General features: G+C 48.0%; 1 protein-coding gene across 6 annotated transcripts in view; it reads right to left on the bottom strand.

The window, feature by feature from the left end:
• The window catches only part of NAV3 (neuron navigator 3), a 454,524-nt gene that overhangs the window by 73,901 nt on the left and 363,731 nt on the right, over positions 1-16,892 (bottom strand). For 3 of the 6 annotated variants that reach the window (XM_030214020.1, XM_030214022.1, XM_030214018.1), the window contains exons 15-17: positions 15,175-15,877; positions 6,279-6,767; positions 3,599-3,661 (exon numbers count right to left, since the gene is read on the bottom strand). In XM_030214020.1, the coding sequence (XP_030069880.1) occupies positions 3,599-3,661; positions 6,279-6,767; positions 15,175-15,877 (1,255 nt within the window). The remainder of the gene's footprint in view (positions 1-3,598; positions 3,662-6,278; positions 6,768-15,174; positions 15,878-16,892) is intronic. The other 3 variants (XM_030214023.1, XM_030214017.1, XM_030214019.1) reach the window with 1 other exon arrangement.

Genomic DNA, 16,892 nt, shown 5'->3' with positions numbered 1-16,892 from the left:
AGTGCTGTCTTCTGTTCTGACTCCGGCGTGCGCGGCCCACACAGACGCGCTCCTCTCAGCTGATCTTTGCAGGGCTTCTGTGCGTCTGCATCAGACGCACAGACGCACAGAAGCGTCTGATGTGCAGGACGTCAGACGCACAGAAGCCCTGCAGAGTACAGTGAAGATCAGCTGAGAGGAGTGTGTCTGTGTGGGCCGCGCACGCCGGAGTCAGAAGACAGCACTTCTGCTGGTGGGGGTTTGGGTGGAAGGGGCCCGGCCCGGTGGCGGAGGCGGGTGGGACTGTGGCGCCGGGCCCCCCTCAAGGGGGGCGATGACAACCTGGGGGGTGGCAGTGGGGGCGGGGCCCGGGGGTGGCCTTGTCCCGGGCCCGGCCCAGTCTCTCGGCGGCCCTGGCCTTAAGTACAAATCTACCTATGCCTCCAACTTCTCCTTCATAGGCACACCAGTGGCGTAGCTATGTGGGGCCTGAGGGGGCCGGGGCCCCCGCAGATTCACCCCAGGACCCCCCTCCCGGTGAACCCGCCCCCGCCTACCTTTACTTTTGCTGGCGGGGGATCCCACTCCCCGCCAGCCGACGTCTTCTCAGTCCTTCCTGCTCTTCAATTTGTTTGCTGACGTCCTGCATGTAATTGTACGTGCAGGACGTCAGACTCAGAGAACAGTTCTGTTCTCTGAGTCTGACGTCCTGCACATACAACGAGAAGAAGACGTCGGCTGGGGGGAGTGGGATCCCCCGCCAGCAAAAGTAAAGGTAGGCTGCAGCGGCGGAGGGTTCGCGGCGGGAGGGGGGGGCGGCAATGTCGGCGGTGGGGGGAGGCGGCGCCAGGGGGAGGGCTAAAATGTGCCCCCTCCCCCGGGCTCTGGACCCCTCCCCCACGGAAGGCTGGCTAAGCCCCTGAGGCACACAACCCAAAACAGTAACATCAACTCAGAACTACCTAAATTTTAGAAAATTATTGAAGTCCGTCCTGTTCAAGAAGGCTTATTCTCCAGGTTCAACATAATCTGATTAACTCCTGGTTTCTACAAGATTCGTGAACACTAATTATCTTATATTATCTTTTACATATTGTTGTTTAAATGATGCCTATTTGTTTATTATCTTACTTTTACACTGTTTAATTGTACTTTTCTGTACTGTAGCCTTCCCTACGGTTTTGTGTAAGCCACATCGAGCCTGCAACTAGCGGGAAAATGTGGGGTATAAATGTATTAAATAAATAAATAACTGAACAATAGTTTCTTGGTATAAGGATTAGGAACGGGGATAAAAGTTTGGAACTATACCTGAGACTAAACTGTACCTTAGGAGGCTAGTCATTCTCAGCATAACTGTTTAGGACCAAAACTGTAAAAGGGATTTCGTTAATCAGCCAGTGCTGTCAACAAAAGACAGCACACAAGCAACACGAAGGTTAAACACTAGGGGGTTTCCATTTTTTTTAGTGCACATTCAATCCTTTAGCACAGTGTTTCCCGGAGAACCTCTTTGCCAGACGCAAAACAGAGCAGATCTAAATCCAATATATAAAGCAATATATTTATTAAAAAATATCCGATGTGGTCCACGTTTCGCCCATGTATGGGCTGCATCAGGGGTTATAATATACCAGTTAGGAATGCCTGGGATGCACACTCCCAATTCTAAGGCGCGCTGAAAAATGGCTTGCGGTAGTGTAAGCGTGGGTTTTGGGCGCTCCCCGATCCATTTTTTTTTAGCACAAATTTTTTTTATTGTTGCTGAAAACGGTCGTGCAGCAAAATCAAAATTGCTGCATGTCTATTTTGGGTCCGGGACCTTACCACCAGCCGTTGACCTAGCGGTAAAGCCTCACGCGGTAACCGGGTGGTAATGACCTACGCGTGCCAAATGCCAATTGGCGCGCGCGCGTCCATTACGCGCGCCCGAAAATAGAAAAATATTTTTCAGATGCGCGTATCGGACACGCGCCAAAAATGAGCCACACAGTAGTGGGGCGGTAACTCCATTTTGGCACGCGTTGGGCGCACGTACACACTTACGTGGCTTAGTAAAATGGCCCCTAAATGTGTTAGCGCTCAGCGCAACAGCCTGAAGAACAACTATGCACAGGTGTTTCCTTAACAGATGCAGCAGTTCACATACTAGTTTCTGTTCTACCGCAGCTCAAACAGTTCCAGCTCGAACCATAACTAGAAAACGGCTGTCTCCTTCATAAGTGCAGCAGTACAGACACTAGTCTCTGCTCTAACTGCGTTTAGAGAGAGGCATCATTTTATATATCAGGTATGGATCTGCTCTGTTTCGGATCTGTGTGGCCTCTTTGTGGACTCCTGTACCCCTTTGCCAGTCAGACTTTCAGGATATCTACAATGAATATGCATAAATACATAAGTATTGCCATACTGGGAAAGACCAAAGGTTCATCAAGCCCAGCATCCTGTTTCCAACAGTGGCCAATCCAGGTCAAAAATACCCGGTAAGATCCCAAAAATGTACAAAAACATTTTATACTGCTTATCCCAGAAATAGTGGATTTTCCCCAAGTCCATTTAATAACGGTCTATAGACTTTTCCTTTAGGAAGCCGTCCAAACCTTTTTTAAACTCTGCTAAACTAACCACCTTTACCACATTCTCTGGCAAGGAATTCCAGAGTTCAATTACACGTTGAGTGAAGAAAACGTTTCTCTGATTCGTTTTAAATTGACTACATTGTAGCTTCATCGCATGCCTCCTAGTCCTAGTATTTTTGGAAAGCGTGAATGTCTAGACGCTTCACATCTTGATCTGCATACACTACCTGCATTATATGCAAATTTCTTTCATGCATATTCATTGTGGATATCCTGAAAACCTGATTACGTCCAGGACTGACTTCGGAAACACTGCTTTAGCATACCTTCAAAGAAAAATTAGTGTGTTCTGATTACTGAATCTATTTAATGAATGATAACCTAAGGATTAATGCATGCTAAGTCAATTAGCAAGCATTAAAAAGTGTTAATCTGTTTTAAGTATTAATTAAAATGAATATGTGAAACAAACTGAAAAATAAATTCACAAATTGGGAAGAAAGGCCGAAATGAGAAAAAAAAAAGGTTTTGCCTTATCAAACACTGTGGTTGGGTTTTTTCAAGGTACCATAGAATGACTAGAAGGTTCTATTCAGTGTCTGAATTCCAGGACCATCCTGTGGCAGTCTGCAATTTATAATTCTATTTCTGCTTCCTAATCTTAAGATGCTATATTGGTTTGCATTAAATCTTAGCTCCATATTATTCTTACCATCTCCTCTAATAACTAGAGTTCTGTGTAGCCCATGAGTGACAGCGCAAAACAAATCTACAAAAAAAAAAAACACTTCTCTTTTCACACCTAATGAAAATCTGGTGTTTTGTTTTATTTCTTTCCCAGCTGAGATCTCTTTGGTCAGGGTTTGCAAGAGATGCTTGAATTTCTGATACTGTTTTGCTCCGTGTCTGCCTTGCTCACAGACGTCTGTGCTTCCAAACCACATACAGCGCAGGAGGGAAAGCAGAAAAGTAAAGGAGCGAAGAGCAAACCGCATTCCAAGCAGAAACAGCATATAATGCTGAAAAAATAAACCGTATACCTTAGTCCCTTTTTGGGTAGTGTATTTCTGTCAAGTTGCATGCTGTTAAAACAAAGAAAACCCCTAAGGACATAAACAAACAGAAACAATTCAGGATCACAACATAGCAACGCTCGCTGGAAAAACATTGTTATTTACATTTTTTTTTTTTCATGTATATTTTGAACAGACTACACGGAAGCCATGTACAATTTTAATTCTCATAAAGCTCAACTTTTCATAAGTAAATTAGCAAAATCAAACTCTTATTTTTTATGGGAAGGGGTGAGTCTAAGTTAGGAAGTAGCATAAAAGGCTCTTGAAGAGGAACGAACACACCCCTCTGTTCAGCGATGTCTAACTGCCCAAAAATAAGAACCCGTTAATTTGAGCCATAAAGATCAACAGGGTGAATAAGCAAAACATGGTTCCAAGTCAACAGAAAGTCAACAATTCTATTTGTAATCCCTACAAAGAGCTCAGTGCGAGCTAATCAAGACTGAACATCAATATATCCTCCTATCTGTAAGTCATATTTATTTTGGAATAAAAGAGAAACGGCTGCTTAAAAGCAGAAGTTAGGAACTGCTACATCTTAAATAACTGCGTTATCTATCGGAGAAACTGTATGAACTATGTCCTCAAATTGGAACAAAGCATTATAACATCCCTGGGCTCCACAAGTCATGAACGTATATCACGATCCGTGTTCAGCAAATTACAGTTCTTTTGTTGCTTTAATGGTTTTTTTTTTATTATGTTGTTTTTCAAGTTGATTTTTTTTATGTTTCAATGTGTTTTCATTTTTCTTTACTTAGTTTAACTGCTTTAATATTTCATGTTTGATTCTGTATCACTCACGATTTTTATTATTCAGTCTTTATTAATCCTTCTGAAACAAAGCATATCGTATCAAAAGTCAAACTGCTGGATGACTAATAAATATATATACAGAAATAAAATTAAAAAATAAATGAAAAACATTAGGAGCCCATGGTATATACCGTACACAATTTAATTCTACTCAGGCCTGAGATACTTGCGTAAGTTGTTACTGTGCAATACTAACGCAACAGATGGTCGAGAAATCTAATCTAGTCTATGGGATCTATTACTTTTGAAGGGCTTTAAAATCACGGCTTTCTTATGTATTAAGCCTGTACAAAGCATTGTAATTATATGAAACCACAACTTGGCTACTCAATTTCTATATATGAAGGGAAAGAATAAGTACAGGAGAGTTGGCGAGGCCAGTGAAGGCGACCGACACCAATAGTGCATTGCACACATTTGAAAAATACTTGTCATCAAATATTTGAAACTTAGTAGCACTAACGTCAGTGTGCATCAGGGCCATCTTGAGGTTGGAGTGAGGCCTTGTGCATTAATAGGCTACCGCCACCATGTTCTCCTTGCAGCTGGGACTATGAACGGCCCCGGCAGCTTTCTCCACTTTGGGAGAGATCTGAGGGTGAGGTGAGGCAAAACATTCCCAACCAGCTGCCTTCTCTCCTTTCACCAGTCAATGCTATAAGGCCATCGTTAAACCTATATAGTGCGACTGCTGCAGGCCCCCTCCAGCTATGCGGGCCTGGTATGATCATGGTGTTCGCACCTACATACATAGGGGCCCAGCACATTATCAACTCTTCCAACTGGCCAGCCATTTATTTCTCAAAACCATTTGGTCTCCATGTCACCTCTAGAGGCCAACTGAATTTCGGGTTCAGATTTGGCATCAAAATCAAACTGAAATCTGGGTTTTGGCCGAAAATGCCAGTGCGTTTTTGACTGGAACTGAAATTCTCCCCCCTCCCAGCGATCACTTTTCACCCTCCCCCATTCCGACCGACTATCCATTTATTCACCACTACCAAATTCATGCTAATGAAAGAAGATGACAATGGAAAAGTATATTCAGCTGGCAGCAGTCAGCAGATTTTTATTGTCCACCATCGGCATTATGTCTGGATAATATCCAGTAGATATTCAATGCCAAGCCATGTCTGGGCACTGGCATTAAATATCTAGATTTTTGTGTCTGGTTAACCCTTATAAGGTTAGATGCGACATTTAGAACTGAACCACCTAAGTGAAATCGGTTACAAATAGGGCTTGTTTTATGTGGTTTGTCTGGTTAACTTGGGTGGTTAAGTGCTGCATACTGGCATTTAGCTGCATAAATGCCAACTGCGCCCCCCGCCCCAAACTGCCCACAAAACAGCTAGCGTGTTTGACAGTTTTTGCTGATATTCACCAGCAACTATCAAATTAGGTGCCACTGAATAACAAAGAATAGCCCCATGTGAAGCGACTTACCTGGGCAGGAACCGCTCCTGCCCAGTTAAATCGGTGTGGATATCCCTTTAAAATATTAACATATCTACTCACAAGCAATTGTGTCTGTTAAAATGTTGGCATCACGGTTAGTACAGAGATGGCAGTTCTGCAACAGTAGGTCCTCAACCCAGGCCTTAGAATATACCCAGTCAGTCAGGTTTTTCAAGATAACCACAATGCACATGCACGAGAGAAATTTGCGTACAATAGGGATAAATGTGTTCAGCTCTAATCTCAAGCACGTGCACTGTAGGCATCCTGAAAAGAAGACTGGCAGTGCGTTTGGAATCACAGCTCTAGGTGTCTACCTCTGGACTTATTTCTAAGGTTTGACGTCTTTCTTCTTGGGGAATAACCTCACCTTTCTGAAAGTGTAGACCTCACGCTCCCGGTCCTCATGAGCAGACTCTGAACCTCCTGAGTGCTTGTGGTCAACCCAGACAGAGAGCCATGATGGCTAAGAGGAAGGTCGATGGATTCAGAGCTGGTGTGAAGGCTGGTCATTGACTGGTAACTTGGAGTGTCTTTACTGCCAGCAGAAGAACTGCTCAGGTTGGCGGCCCACACAAGGCCCCCTGAGGTGAAAGAGTGAACGGATGCCGGGCTGGAAGCCAGGGAATGGCTCAAGTTGATGACATCTGTTGTGAGCTCCGAGGGTTTGCTGAACAGGGGGCTGCTGCTGCCACTTTGCCCACCAGCGCTTCCCATGCTGCCCGTGCCAGAGGAGGGCGACTCCAGACTGCCTTGCCGAGCTAACGTGGTACTCGATCCAGACATTGCTGCTGTGGCTTTCACAACCTCAGTTGTAGTGGCAGAGGAAGGTTTGCCACCCGCCTTAGCACCAAACAACCTGGAACAAATCATTAAATCTCAGAATATTTGTAGGTATGAACAGCTCAGCATTGGTGTATAATACAGTGGTACCCTCTAAGCTATAAATTTAGAGCTAATATATTTCCTAATTTACTTCATTAATGGAGTAATATGTACTCTGTAAGGGCCAACTCGTCGCTCAGGGTTTCTTTAATTGCTTTCATAGTAGGATACATGTTCATTTATCTTGTGGAAGACTTAACAGTATCTTTGGTTTACACAATCTACACAGAGAGGTCACATTTCCGCCCATTTAAGCCTCGATGGACCTGCTGCTTGATTGTTAAAATACTAAGTTAACCAGTTTCAACATCCAACTAAAACTCTGCCCTGGAGCACTTGAACATGATTTTTTCCCCACAGCTTCCACAATATTTAAACTTTTGCCTAGAGTTTATTTTCTAATTATTCTTTGCAGTTGGCAGTACGGCTGTCAACCCAACAACAGAAGGCAGCAACACTTAGCCAAAATGCTGGATGTTTTCCGGGGAAATTCGTCAAAGTTCTTCTCCAGTGCAAACACCGTTCCAGTTTTAAAGTGATTTGACCACTAGGACTGCCGAGCAGTGGCGTTCCGAGGGGCGCTGACACCCGGGGCGGATCGCCGATGCGCCCCGTCCCCCGTGCAGCGTGACCCCCCCCCCCCCCCCGGCGAAGGACCCCACCCCAGCGAAACACCCCCCCCCCCCGGGTGCACACCGCTGGGGGGGTGCCGCGCGCCGGTCAGTGTCGTTGGTTTCCATGCTCCCTTTGCCCCGGAACAGGTTACTTCCTGTTCCGGGGCAGAGGGAGCATGGAAACCAACGACACTGACCGGCGCGCGGCACCCCCCCCAGCGGCGTGCACCCGGGCGGACCGCCCCCACTGCCCCCCCCCCCTTGGTACGCCACTGATGCCGAGATCTCCTGGAGCAATTCTCACACTGGAGCCAGACCACCCTAAATTTATTTATTTATATTTAATACATTTATATCCCACATTTTCCCACCAATTGCAGGCTCAATGTGGCTTACACAAATCTGTAGAAAAGGCTACAGTGCATGAAGTACAATTATACATTTTAAAAGTAAGATAGTAAACAACATTTGAAACCAGGGCGTAGCCACGGGTGGGCCTGGGTGGGCCCAGGCCCACCCAGTTTTGGTTCAGGCCCACCCAGCAGTGGAGGCAGCGGAGCGGAGGGAGCAGGCTGAGCTCCGATCCCGCATCTGCCTCCCCAGCCCGCCACTGCCCCGCCGCCCGCCGTACCTTTAAATATTACAGTTTTGCTGGAGTCGCGGGCAGCCGGCATTGAAGACATCGGCAGGCATACGCCGGTTCCAGCAGCCTTCCCTTCCCTCGTTGCAAGTCGGATGATGGCTCCGCCCTCGTAGAAACAGGAAATACGTCAGAAGAGGGCGGAGCCATCATCCGACTTGCAACGAGGGAAGGGAAGGCTGCTGGAACCGGCGTATGCCTGCCGATGTCTTCAATGCCGGCTGCCCGCGACTCCAGCAAAACTGTAATATTTAAAGGTACGGCGGGCGGCGGGGCAGTGGCGGGCTGGGGAGGCAGATGCGGGATCGGAGCTCAGCCTGCTCCCTCCGCTCCGCTGCCTCCACTGCTGGGTGGGCCTGAACCAAAACTGGGTGGGCCTGGGCCCACCCAGGCCCACCCGTGGCTACGCCCCTGGTTTCAAATGTTGTTTACTATCTTACTTTTAAAATGTATAATTGTACTTCATGCACTGTAGCCTTTTCTACAGATTTGTGTAAGCCACATTGAGCCTGCAATTGGTGGGAAAATGTGGGATATAAATGTATTAAATATAAATAAATAAATTTAGGGTGGGGGGGGCAGGAAGGAAACAGGGCAGACGGGAGAGGAGAGGAGGGTTGCTGGATGAAGGGAAGGGGAGAGGAGGGTTGCTGCACATGGTGGAAGAAGGGGAGAGGAGGGTTGCTGGACATGGTGGAAGAAGGGGAGAGGAGGGTTGCTGCACATGGTGGAAGAAGGGGAGAGGAGGGTTGCTGGATGGAGGGAAGGGGAGAGGAGGGTTGCTGCACATGGTGGAAGAAGGGGAGAGGAGAGGGCAGGGGAGGAGGGTTGCTGGATGGAGGGAAGGGGAGAGGAGGGTTGCTGGATGAAGGGAAGGGGAGAGGAGGGTTGCTGGATGAAGGGAAGGGGAGAGGAGGGTTGCTGGACATGGTGGAAGAAGGGGAGAGAGCAGGGGAGAGGAGGGTTGCTGGATGGAGGGAAGGGGAGAGGAGGGTTGCTGCACATGGTGGAAGAAGGGGAGAGGAGGGTTGCTGGATATGGTGGAAGAAGGGGAGAGGAGGGCTGCTGGATATGGTGGAAGAAGGGGAGAGGAGGGTTACTGGATGGAGGGAAGGGGAGAGGAGGGTTGCTGGACATGGTGGAAGAAGGGGAGAGGAGGGTTGCTGGATGGAGGGAAGGGGAGAGGAGGGTTGCTGGACATGGTGGAAGAAGGGGAGAGGAGAGGGCAGGGGAGAGGAGGGTTGCTGGATGGAGCGAAGGGGAGAGGAGGGTTGCTGCACATGGTGGAAGAAGGGGAGAGGAGGGTTGCTGGATGGAGGGAAGGGGAGAGGAGGGTTGCTGGACATGGTAGAAGAAGAGGAGAGGAGAGGGCAGGGGAGAGGAGGGTTGCTGGATGGAGGGAAGTGGAGAGGAGGGTTGCTGCACATGGTGGAAGAAGGGGAGAGGAGAGGGCAGGGGAGAGGAGGGTTGCTGGATGAAGGGAAGGGGAGAGGAGGGTTGCTGGACATGGTGGAAGAAGGGGAGAGGAGGGTTGCTGGATGGAGGGAAGGGGAGAGGAGGGTTGCTGGACATGGTGGAAGAAGGGGAGAGGAGAGGGCAGGGGAGAGGAGGGTTGCTGGATGGAGCGAAGGGGAGAGGAGGGTTGCTGCACATGGTGGAAGAAGGGGAGAGGAGGGTTGCTGGATGGAGGGAAGGGGAGAGAGGAGGGTTGCTGGACATGGTAGAAGAAGAGGAGAGGAGAGGGCAGGGGAGAGGAGGGTTGCTGGATGGAGGGAAGTGGAGAGGAGGGTTGCTGCACATGGTGGAAGAAGGGGAGAGGAGAGGGCAGGGGAGAGGAGGGTTGCTGGATGAAGGGAAGGGGAGAGGAGGGTTGCTGGACATGGTGGAAGAAGGGGAGAGGAGGGTTGCTGGATGGAGGGAAGGGGAGAGGAGGGTTGCTGGACATGGATGGAGGGGATGGAAGAATGAGGAAGGAGATGAGATGAGGGAAAAGGAAGAGAGGAGAAAAACTGCACATGGCTGAAGAAAATAGGCAGAAGCTGGATCCACTAGACAGTCAAGTCTGCAGAGGACCCAGCTTTTACTTATGGATATAGAGCAAGAAATGAAGAAGAAAGGAGGAAAGTAAAGAAATAAATGGAAAGGAAGCCCTGGAAACGGAGTTAAGAGGACAGATAGCAGCAGAATCGGATACTGGGCCAGCATGATCAGAAAAACAGTCACCAGACAACAAAGGTAGAAAAAAATCATTTTATTTTCATTATAGTGTTTGGAATATGTCCACTTTGAGAATCAGGTGCTCAACATTAAAAGTTTATATTTATTTACTTATTTATGGCATTTTATCCCACATTAAACATGAATTAAATTGGAACCTGGGATCATTTAATTTTTTTTTCCTGGAGACAGTAATGCATTGCCCCCCCCCCCCCCCCCAAAGCTCTCTCCCCGGCTATAGCCAGCTCTGCAATTTTGAGGGGAGGTGCACAGGTGGATGGGGGGGGTGCACAGGTGGACCGGGGAGAGAGCCTGTTGTTAAACATTTACCAGCACACCACTGTCTAGTGCCCACCCATCCAACCTGTTGGCCCACCCAAAAATTGACTTCTGGCTATGCCACTGTTTGAAACAACAATATGTAAAAGATAATAAAGATAATTAGTGTCCTTGAATCTTTGTTAGACTAGAAGTTGATTTGAATTATGTTGAGCCTGGAGAATAAGCCTTTTCTTTTTAAGCCTTCCCATTTCTTTGCTCAGTACAATAGTTTATACACGGATTGAACCCTCTCAAGTTTCCTCAGTGCTCAGACGCAAATTTCCCCTGTCTGTTTTCAGTCTTCATTGCCTGAAATCTGCCCGTATAAGCAGTATTGATCTTTGAAGAAAAGTTGCTTTTACTGAACTAGTCAAAATGTTATCAACTCTGATGCAGTCAAATATATGCAGTTAATGCCATGAAAAAAAAAGTCTGTGCGATATCCGACACTTTATATTGTTTTGGGTGTTTTATAAGCCTTCAATGCCAGAGGCCCACACTAAGATAGTAGAAGTCAGCCTTTGCAAATCACCAATGTGGCTGCACAGGCTTCTACATGGAATGTTGCTAGTGGAATAGCAACATTCAATGTGGCTGCACAGGCTTCTACATGGAATGTTGCTAGTGGAATAGCAACATTCCATGTAGAATCTCCAATAGTATCTATTTAATTTTTGTTACATTTGTACCCTGCGCTTTCCCACTCATGGCAGGCTCAATGCGGCTTACGTGGGGCAATGGAGGGTTAAGTGACTTGCCCAGAGTCACAAGGAGCTGCCTGTGCCTGAAGTGGGAATCAAACTCAGTTCCTCAGTTCCCCAGGATCAAAGTCCACCACCCTAACCACTAGGCCACTCCTCCATTATGGAGAACAAGAGAGGAAGGCTGAACTGGTCAAGTGATCCTTACATGCTTTTCAAGTGTGGCAGATTTTCTGGATATCAGCCACATGAGGGCGCCATTGATTTCTGAATCATTCCCTCTGCCTTCCCTGCATTCCAACCTGCAATTCACCTCTCTGCAGCTTAAACTTACATTGTTACACATACAACACTGGTGTCAGAAAAGAAACAGCGCTGTGTGAACCCAAAACTTTGCACCTCTTTCCCTTTGGGATTAATGGAGTAATTTTATGAAGTCATTGGCATGCATATGGGGCCATATAAGCACATAAATAGCCTCTTATCAAAAGCCAGCCAGAGTAAACGAGCCCGTGCTTTGAAATATATTCAGGGGCAGAGTGTACACAAAGTGTGGCCAGCAGTGGCATAGCTACGTTGGGCCAGGGGGGCTGGGCCCCCGTAGATTTGGCCCTGGACCCCCCTGCCGATGACCCTCTCAACCCCGCCGTCGCCTGCCTTTGCTGGCGGGGGACCCCAACTCCTGCCAGCCAAGGTCCTCTTCTTCCCGCAAAAGGCTTCCTTCTGTTTCTGACGTCCTGCACGTACAACGTGCAGGACGTCAGACTCACTTCGTTCAGCGAGTCTGACATCCTGCACGCTGTACGTGCAGGATGTCAGAAACAGAAGGAAGCCTTTTGCGGGAAGAAGAGGACCTCGGCTGGTGGGGTTGGGGTCCCCCGCCAGCAAAGGTAGGCGACGGCGGATTGGTAGCAGGAGGGGGGTCGAGAGGGTCGGCGGTGGGGGGGCGCAAAGTTGGTGGTGGCAGCGGCGGCGGCAATGGCAGGGGGTGGGTGTCAGCAATGGCGGGGGGGGGGGGGGGGGGCTAAAATGTGCCTCCTCACCTCAGGCTCTGGACCCCCCTCCCGCCAAAGTCTGGCTACGCCCCTGGTGGCCAGAGTTCACAAGTATGTTCATAGATTAAAAAATCATTAATTTACACAAATACTTGAATTCTCTAGGTTCCAACATTTGCGCCTGTTCTCAAACAGGTGTAAATGTTCACACCTGTAAAGTAGATGCGATTTCTGCTGCTTATATTAGTATTTTTTAACGGCACAAGGTACTTATGGTTTTTTTTTTTTACAATATAGTGCCTAAATAAGCCCCCACCTGACTTCTTAAACCTGTTATAAAAATACCCTCAACACACCTGAACTAAGCGTGGAATCATTAAAAAGCCAAATGATTTCACTGGAATCCTCGGTCAATTCAGTAGTGTAGCCAAGGGGGGCCTAGGGAGCCTGCCCCCCCCCTCCCGAAACTGAAGATCCTGAACAGTTGGTAGGGATGCCCAAACCCCTCAAGCGGAAGAGGCGAAGTTGGCAGCACTCCTCGCACATGCTCAGTTCACATGTTCAGTTCACACTAATGGTTAGTGCAGCAGGCTTTGATCCTGGCAACCTAGGTTCAATTCCCACTGCAGCTCCCTGTGACCTTGGGCAAGTCACTTAACCCTCCATTGCCCCAGGTTTAGATTGTGAGCCCTCTAGGAACAGATAAAGCACCTACATATAATATGTACAGTGCTGTGTACACCTAGTAGCACTACAGAAATGATTACTAGTATGTTTGTAACACCTTCTCCTGGATGCATACCCATCCAGTCAGATCGTCAACGCTGCTATAATGAAAAAGACAGGTCTGTACATTAGACTTGCATACTTTGGGTTTCCATCTCATGCATATTCATTATGGATATCCTCAGATCCAGACCAGTTAATGCTATTACTCACCTCTCAGCACAACACGAACAAATTCACCACCATAAACACACCTAAACTGACTCTTCCAATCTCAGACACCTTAAAAATCCTTGGAGTCACCATTGACCGACACCTAACACTTGAGAACCATACGAAAAACACAACCAAGAAAATGTTCCACTCAATGTGGAAATTAAAAAGAGTAAGACCTTTCTTCCCAAGGTCCGCCTTCCATAACCTGGTGCAATCAATGCTACTCAGCCATCTAGACTATTGCAACGCACTCTACGCTGGCTGCAAAGAGCAAATAATCAAGAAACTCCAAACAGCCCAGAACACTGCCGCTAGACTCATATTCGGTAAAACAAAATATGAAAGTGCTCAACCCCTACGAGAAAAGCTACACTGGCTCCCAATCAAAGAACACATCACGTTCAAGATATGTTCCCTAGTTCACAAAATAATTCATGGGGATGCACCAGCCTACATGTCAGACCTGATAGACCTACCACCCAGGAATGCCAAAAAATCATCCCGCACATTCCTCAATCTTCACTTCCCCAACTGTAAAGGTCTAAAATACAAACTAACGCATGCCTCAACCTTTTCCTACCTGAGCACCCAATTCTGGAACGCGCTGCCGCGTAATTTAAAAACGAACTATGAACTTACTAACTTTCGCAAACTACTGAAGACCCATCTCTTTAACAAGGCATACCACAAAGGCCAACAAATGTGAACCTCTCCACATATATCCAGGAAAGACTTAGTATATCTGCTTGTTAGACTACTATCTTGTCTTGTCATAATCATGTCACCCAAGATCTGTCTGTAATACTAAATATCTATCTTATCATTTATTTACACTATTCATGATGTATTGTAAGCCACATTGAGCCTGCAAAGAGGTGGGAAAATGTGGGATACAAATGCAATAAGTAAAAATAAATATTCTGTCTTACTGACTGTTAATATAGTGGTACCACTGTGGGTACCAACAGAAATTCAACAAAATTTAAAAATAACGCAAATGCAATGAAGCCCACATGAAGCACAATGCAATGCGTGTTGCCATTGTTACAGTCACAAAACCAGTGAGGTTTTAACAGCTTGTTTGCTATATTTTATCAGAAACTAGTAAAAAAAGGCCTGTTTCTGACACAAATGAAACGGGCGCTAGCAAGGTTTTCCTCGGAGTGTGTATGTTTGAGAGAGAGTGTGTGTGAGAGATGGAGTGTGTGTGTCATAGAGAGAATGAGAGAGAGAGAGACAGAGTGCGTGTGTGTGACAGAGGGAGTGTGTCAGAGAGAGTGTATGTGAGAGATGGAGCGTGTGTGTCCTAGTGAGAATGAGAGAGAGACAGAGACAGCGTGTGTGTGTGTGTTTGTGTGTGTGTGAGAGAGAGAGAGAGAGAGAGTGTGTATGAGAGACAGTGTCTGTGTGTGTGTGAGACAGAGAGATAGAGTGTGATAGACAGGGAGTGTGTCAGAAAGAGTGTATGTGAGAGTGAGGGTGAGCCCTCACCCTCCCCCCCCCTCTCGCAAGGCCCCCCTCCCCACCCCCACCTCTCTGGACTCAGGATTCCCTCCTCACCTCCCTCTCCCCTGCCCCGCCTCCAGCCATCCATGTCCAGGGAGTGGCGCACTGACAGCTGATTCCCAGGCAGGGGGAGGAGTAGGGAAACACGCAGAGGGAATCAGCTGTGAGTGACATCATCCTGGCTACGGAGCCTAGCTCAGCAACTCCAGGAGCCACGGACACAGGCAGTCCCACATTAGAACGTTGGTGGTGAGAATTATTATATAGGAAGACATCTTTGGTTGCCACAGTTCTTTTCTGTCTATTAAGAAAAAGTGTTATCCATCTCTTTCACATATCATTATTTTCATCTACATCATTTCAGCTTGGATTAAGAAATGCACCCTGACCTTTCAACAGCTTTTCTAAATACAATTAAAAAGAAGAAACCCCTAGATCTCCTTACCTACGGAAAGTGGGTGAAGCGATATCAGGGTATTTGGAACCTGGCTGCCGGAGTGCTTGGGTTCCGCAAGTGCCGGCTGAGGTGGGGCTCGACTTTGGAGAACCGGACAGGGACACACTCTCAGAGTCAGACACGACCACCTTCTCTTTCTCCTTGTCCGTTTGGTTGGTGGAAACAGGGCTGGAGCGGCCTGATCCAATCTTTGAAGGCTCTCTCAGTTTTGTGCCTGTGGTACCCCCTGACTTGCTGCTGACATTAGAATCGATGCTGCTGGTGCTGGATCTGTGCCCACCCCTGCCTGGAATGCCACTTATGCTGGATTTCGAAGGGCGAGGCAGACTTCGATACTGAAAGGTGGTCTTGGAACTAACAAGCAGTATACCATCGTCCTGGTGCTGAGAGCCGTCCAGGCTGGTTTTTCTCCCTGCAGATTTCCCACCAATGCCGGAAGATTTTGGCATCTTGCCCAGCGTTGAGGACCCACTGGTTATGGTAGCTCCGCTTGAGGAAATTATGGTAGATGATCCTACCCCAGCCTTCTTGAATCCGAAGGAGCCAGTAGCGGTGGGTCTCGCAATGCCGGACGGAGGTTTCTTCCCCTCATCACCACTGTTTTTCCCCGCATCTGATGGGGAGCGTTGTATGGAGCCACCTTTCTGAGGAGTTTTTACCTTTTCAGAAGCCTTTACGTCATCCGTTTTCCCTAATGAAAACACACGCACAATCTTAATAGATTAAAATGATGCCTTTTTCAATAACAAAACCCCCCTCCCCCCCAGCCCTCTAATTGCCTCGGAGTCATTAGCTGGCAGACAGCAACAATCGAGAGAGACTGATGGGTTGGCCAAGGGTCCTTCTTCCTGCTGTGTCCCAACTAAGCAGAAACAGGAAGTTACTCCACAGGAGGCAGGACACGGCAATCAAGAGAGCAGTCTCTCTTGATTGATGCTGCCTGCCAGCCAATGGCTTTACTTTTGACTGATGGTGCAGCGGTGGCGGGGGAGGAGGGGGACATTAGCAGCGGGCCCTTAAGATTGTTTGTCCCCGGGCTTAGCTTTGTCTCTCGGCAGTCCTACCCCATCCTATATAATAATTCTCACCTCCAATGTTCTGTGCTTGGGACCGTGGCTCCTTGGAGGTGGTGGTCTGCTAGGCAGACACGCACTGACGTCAGGACAGCTGATTCGAAGGCAAGGGGAGGAGTAGGGTAACATAGTAACATAGTAAATGACGGCAGAAAAAGACCTGCATGGTCCATCCAGTTTGCCCAACAAGACAAACTCATATGTGCTACTTTTTGTGTATACCCTACTTTGATTTGTACCTGTCCTCTTCAGGGCACAGACCGTATAAGTCTGCCCAGCACTATCCCCACCTCCCACCACTGGCTCTGGCACAGACCATATAAGTCTGCCCAGCACTATCCCCGCCTCCCAACCGCCTCCCACCACCAGCTCTGGCACAGACCGTAATAAGTCTGCCCAGCACTATCCTCGCCTCCCGCCACCGGCCGCCTCGGAATCATCTTTCACCCCCGCGCTACGGCCCCCTCGACCCCCCCCCCGGCCCGCCAAAAACCGCCCCCCGCCGCCGTTGTGAACTACCTGTGCTGACGGGGGACCCAAACCCCCGACAGCCGAAGTGCTGTTGTACCCTTCGCGTTGTTCATCTTCCATCTTCTCTGCAAGTTTGCACGCCTGACTTCAGACGCACGCAGA

Source organism: Microcaecilia unicolor, chromosome 9 (assembly GCF_901765095.1).
Source record: "Microcaecilia unicolor chromosome 9, aMicUni1.1, whole genome shotgun sequence".
NCBI lineage: Eukaryota > Metazoa > Chordata > Amphibia > Gymnophiona > Siphonopidae > Microcaecilia > Microcaecilia unicolor.
Note: the sequence above shows the minus strand (reverse complement) of the source record. Positions and strands in the feature narration are given on the sequence as shown.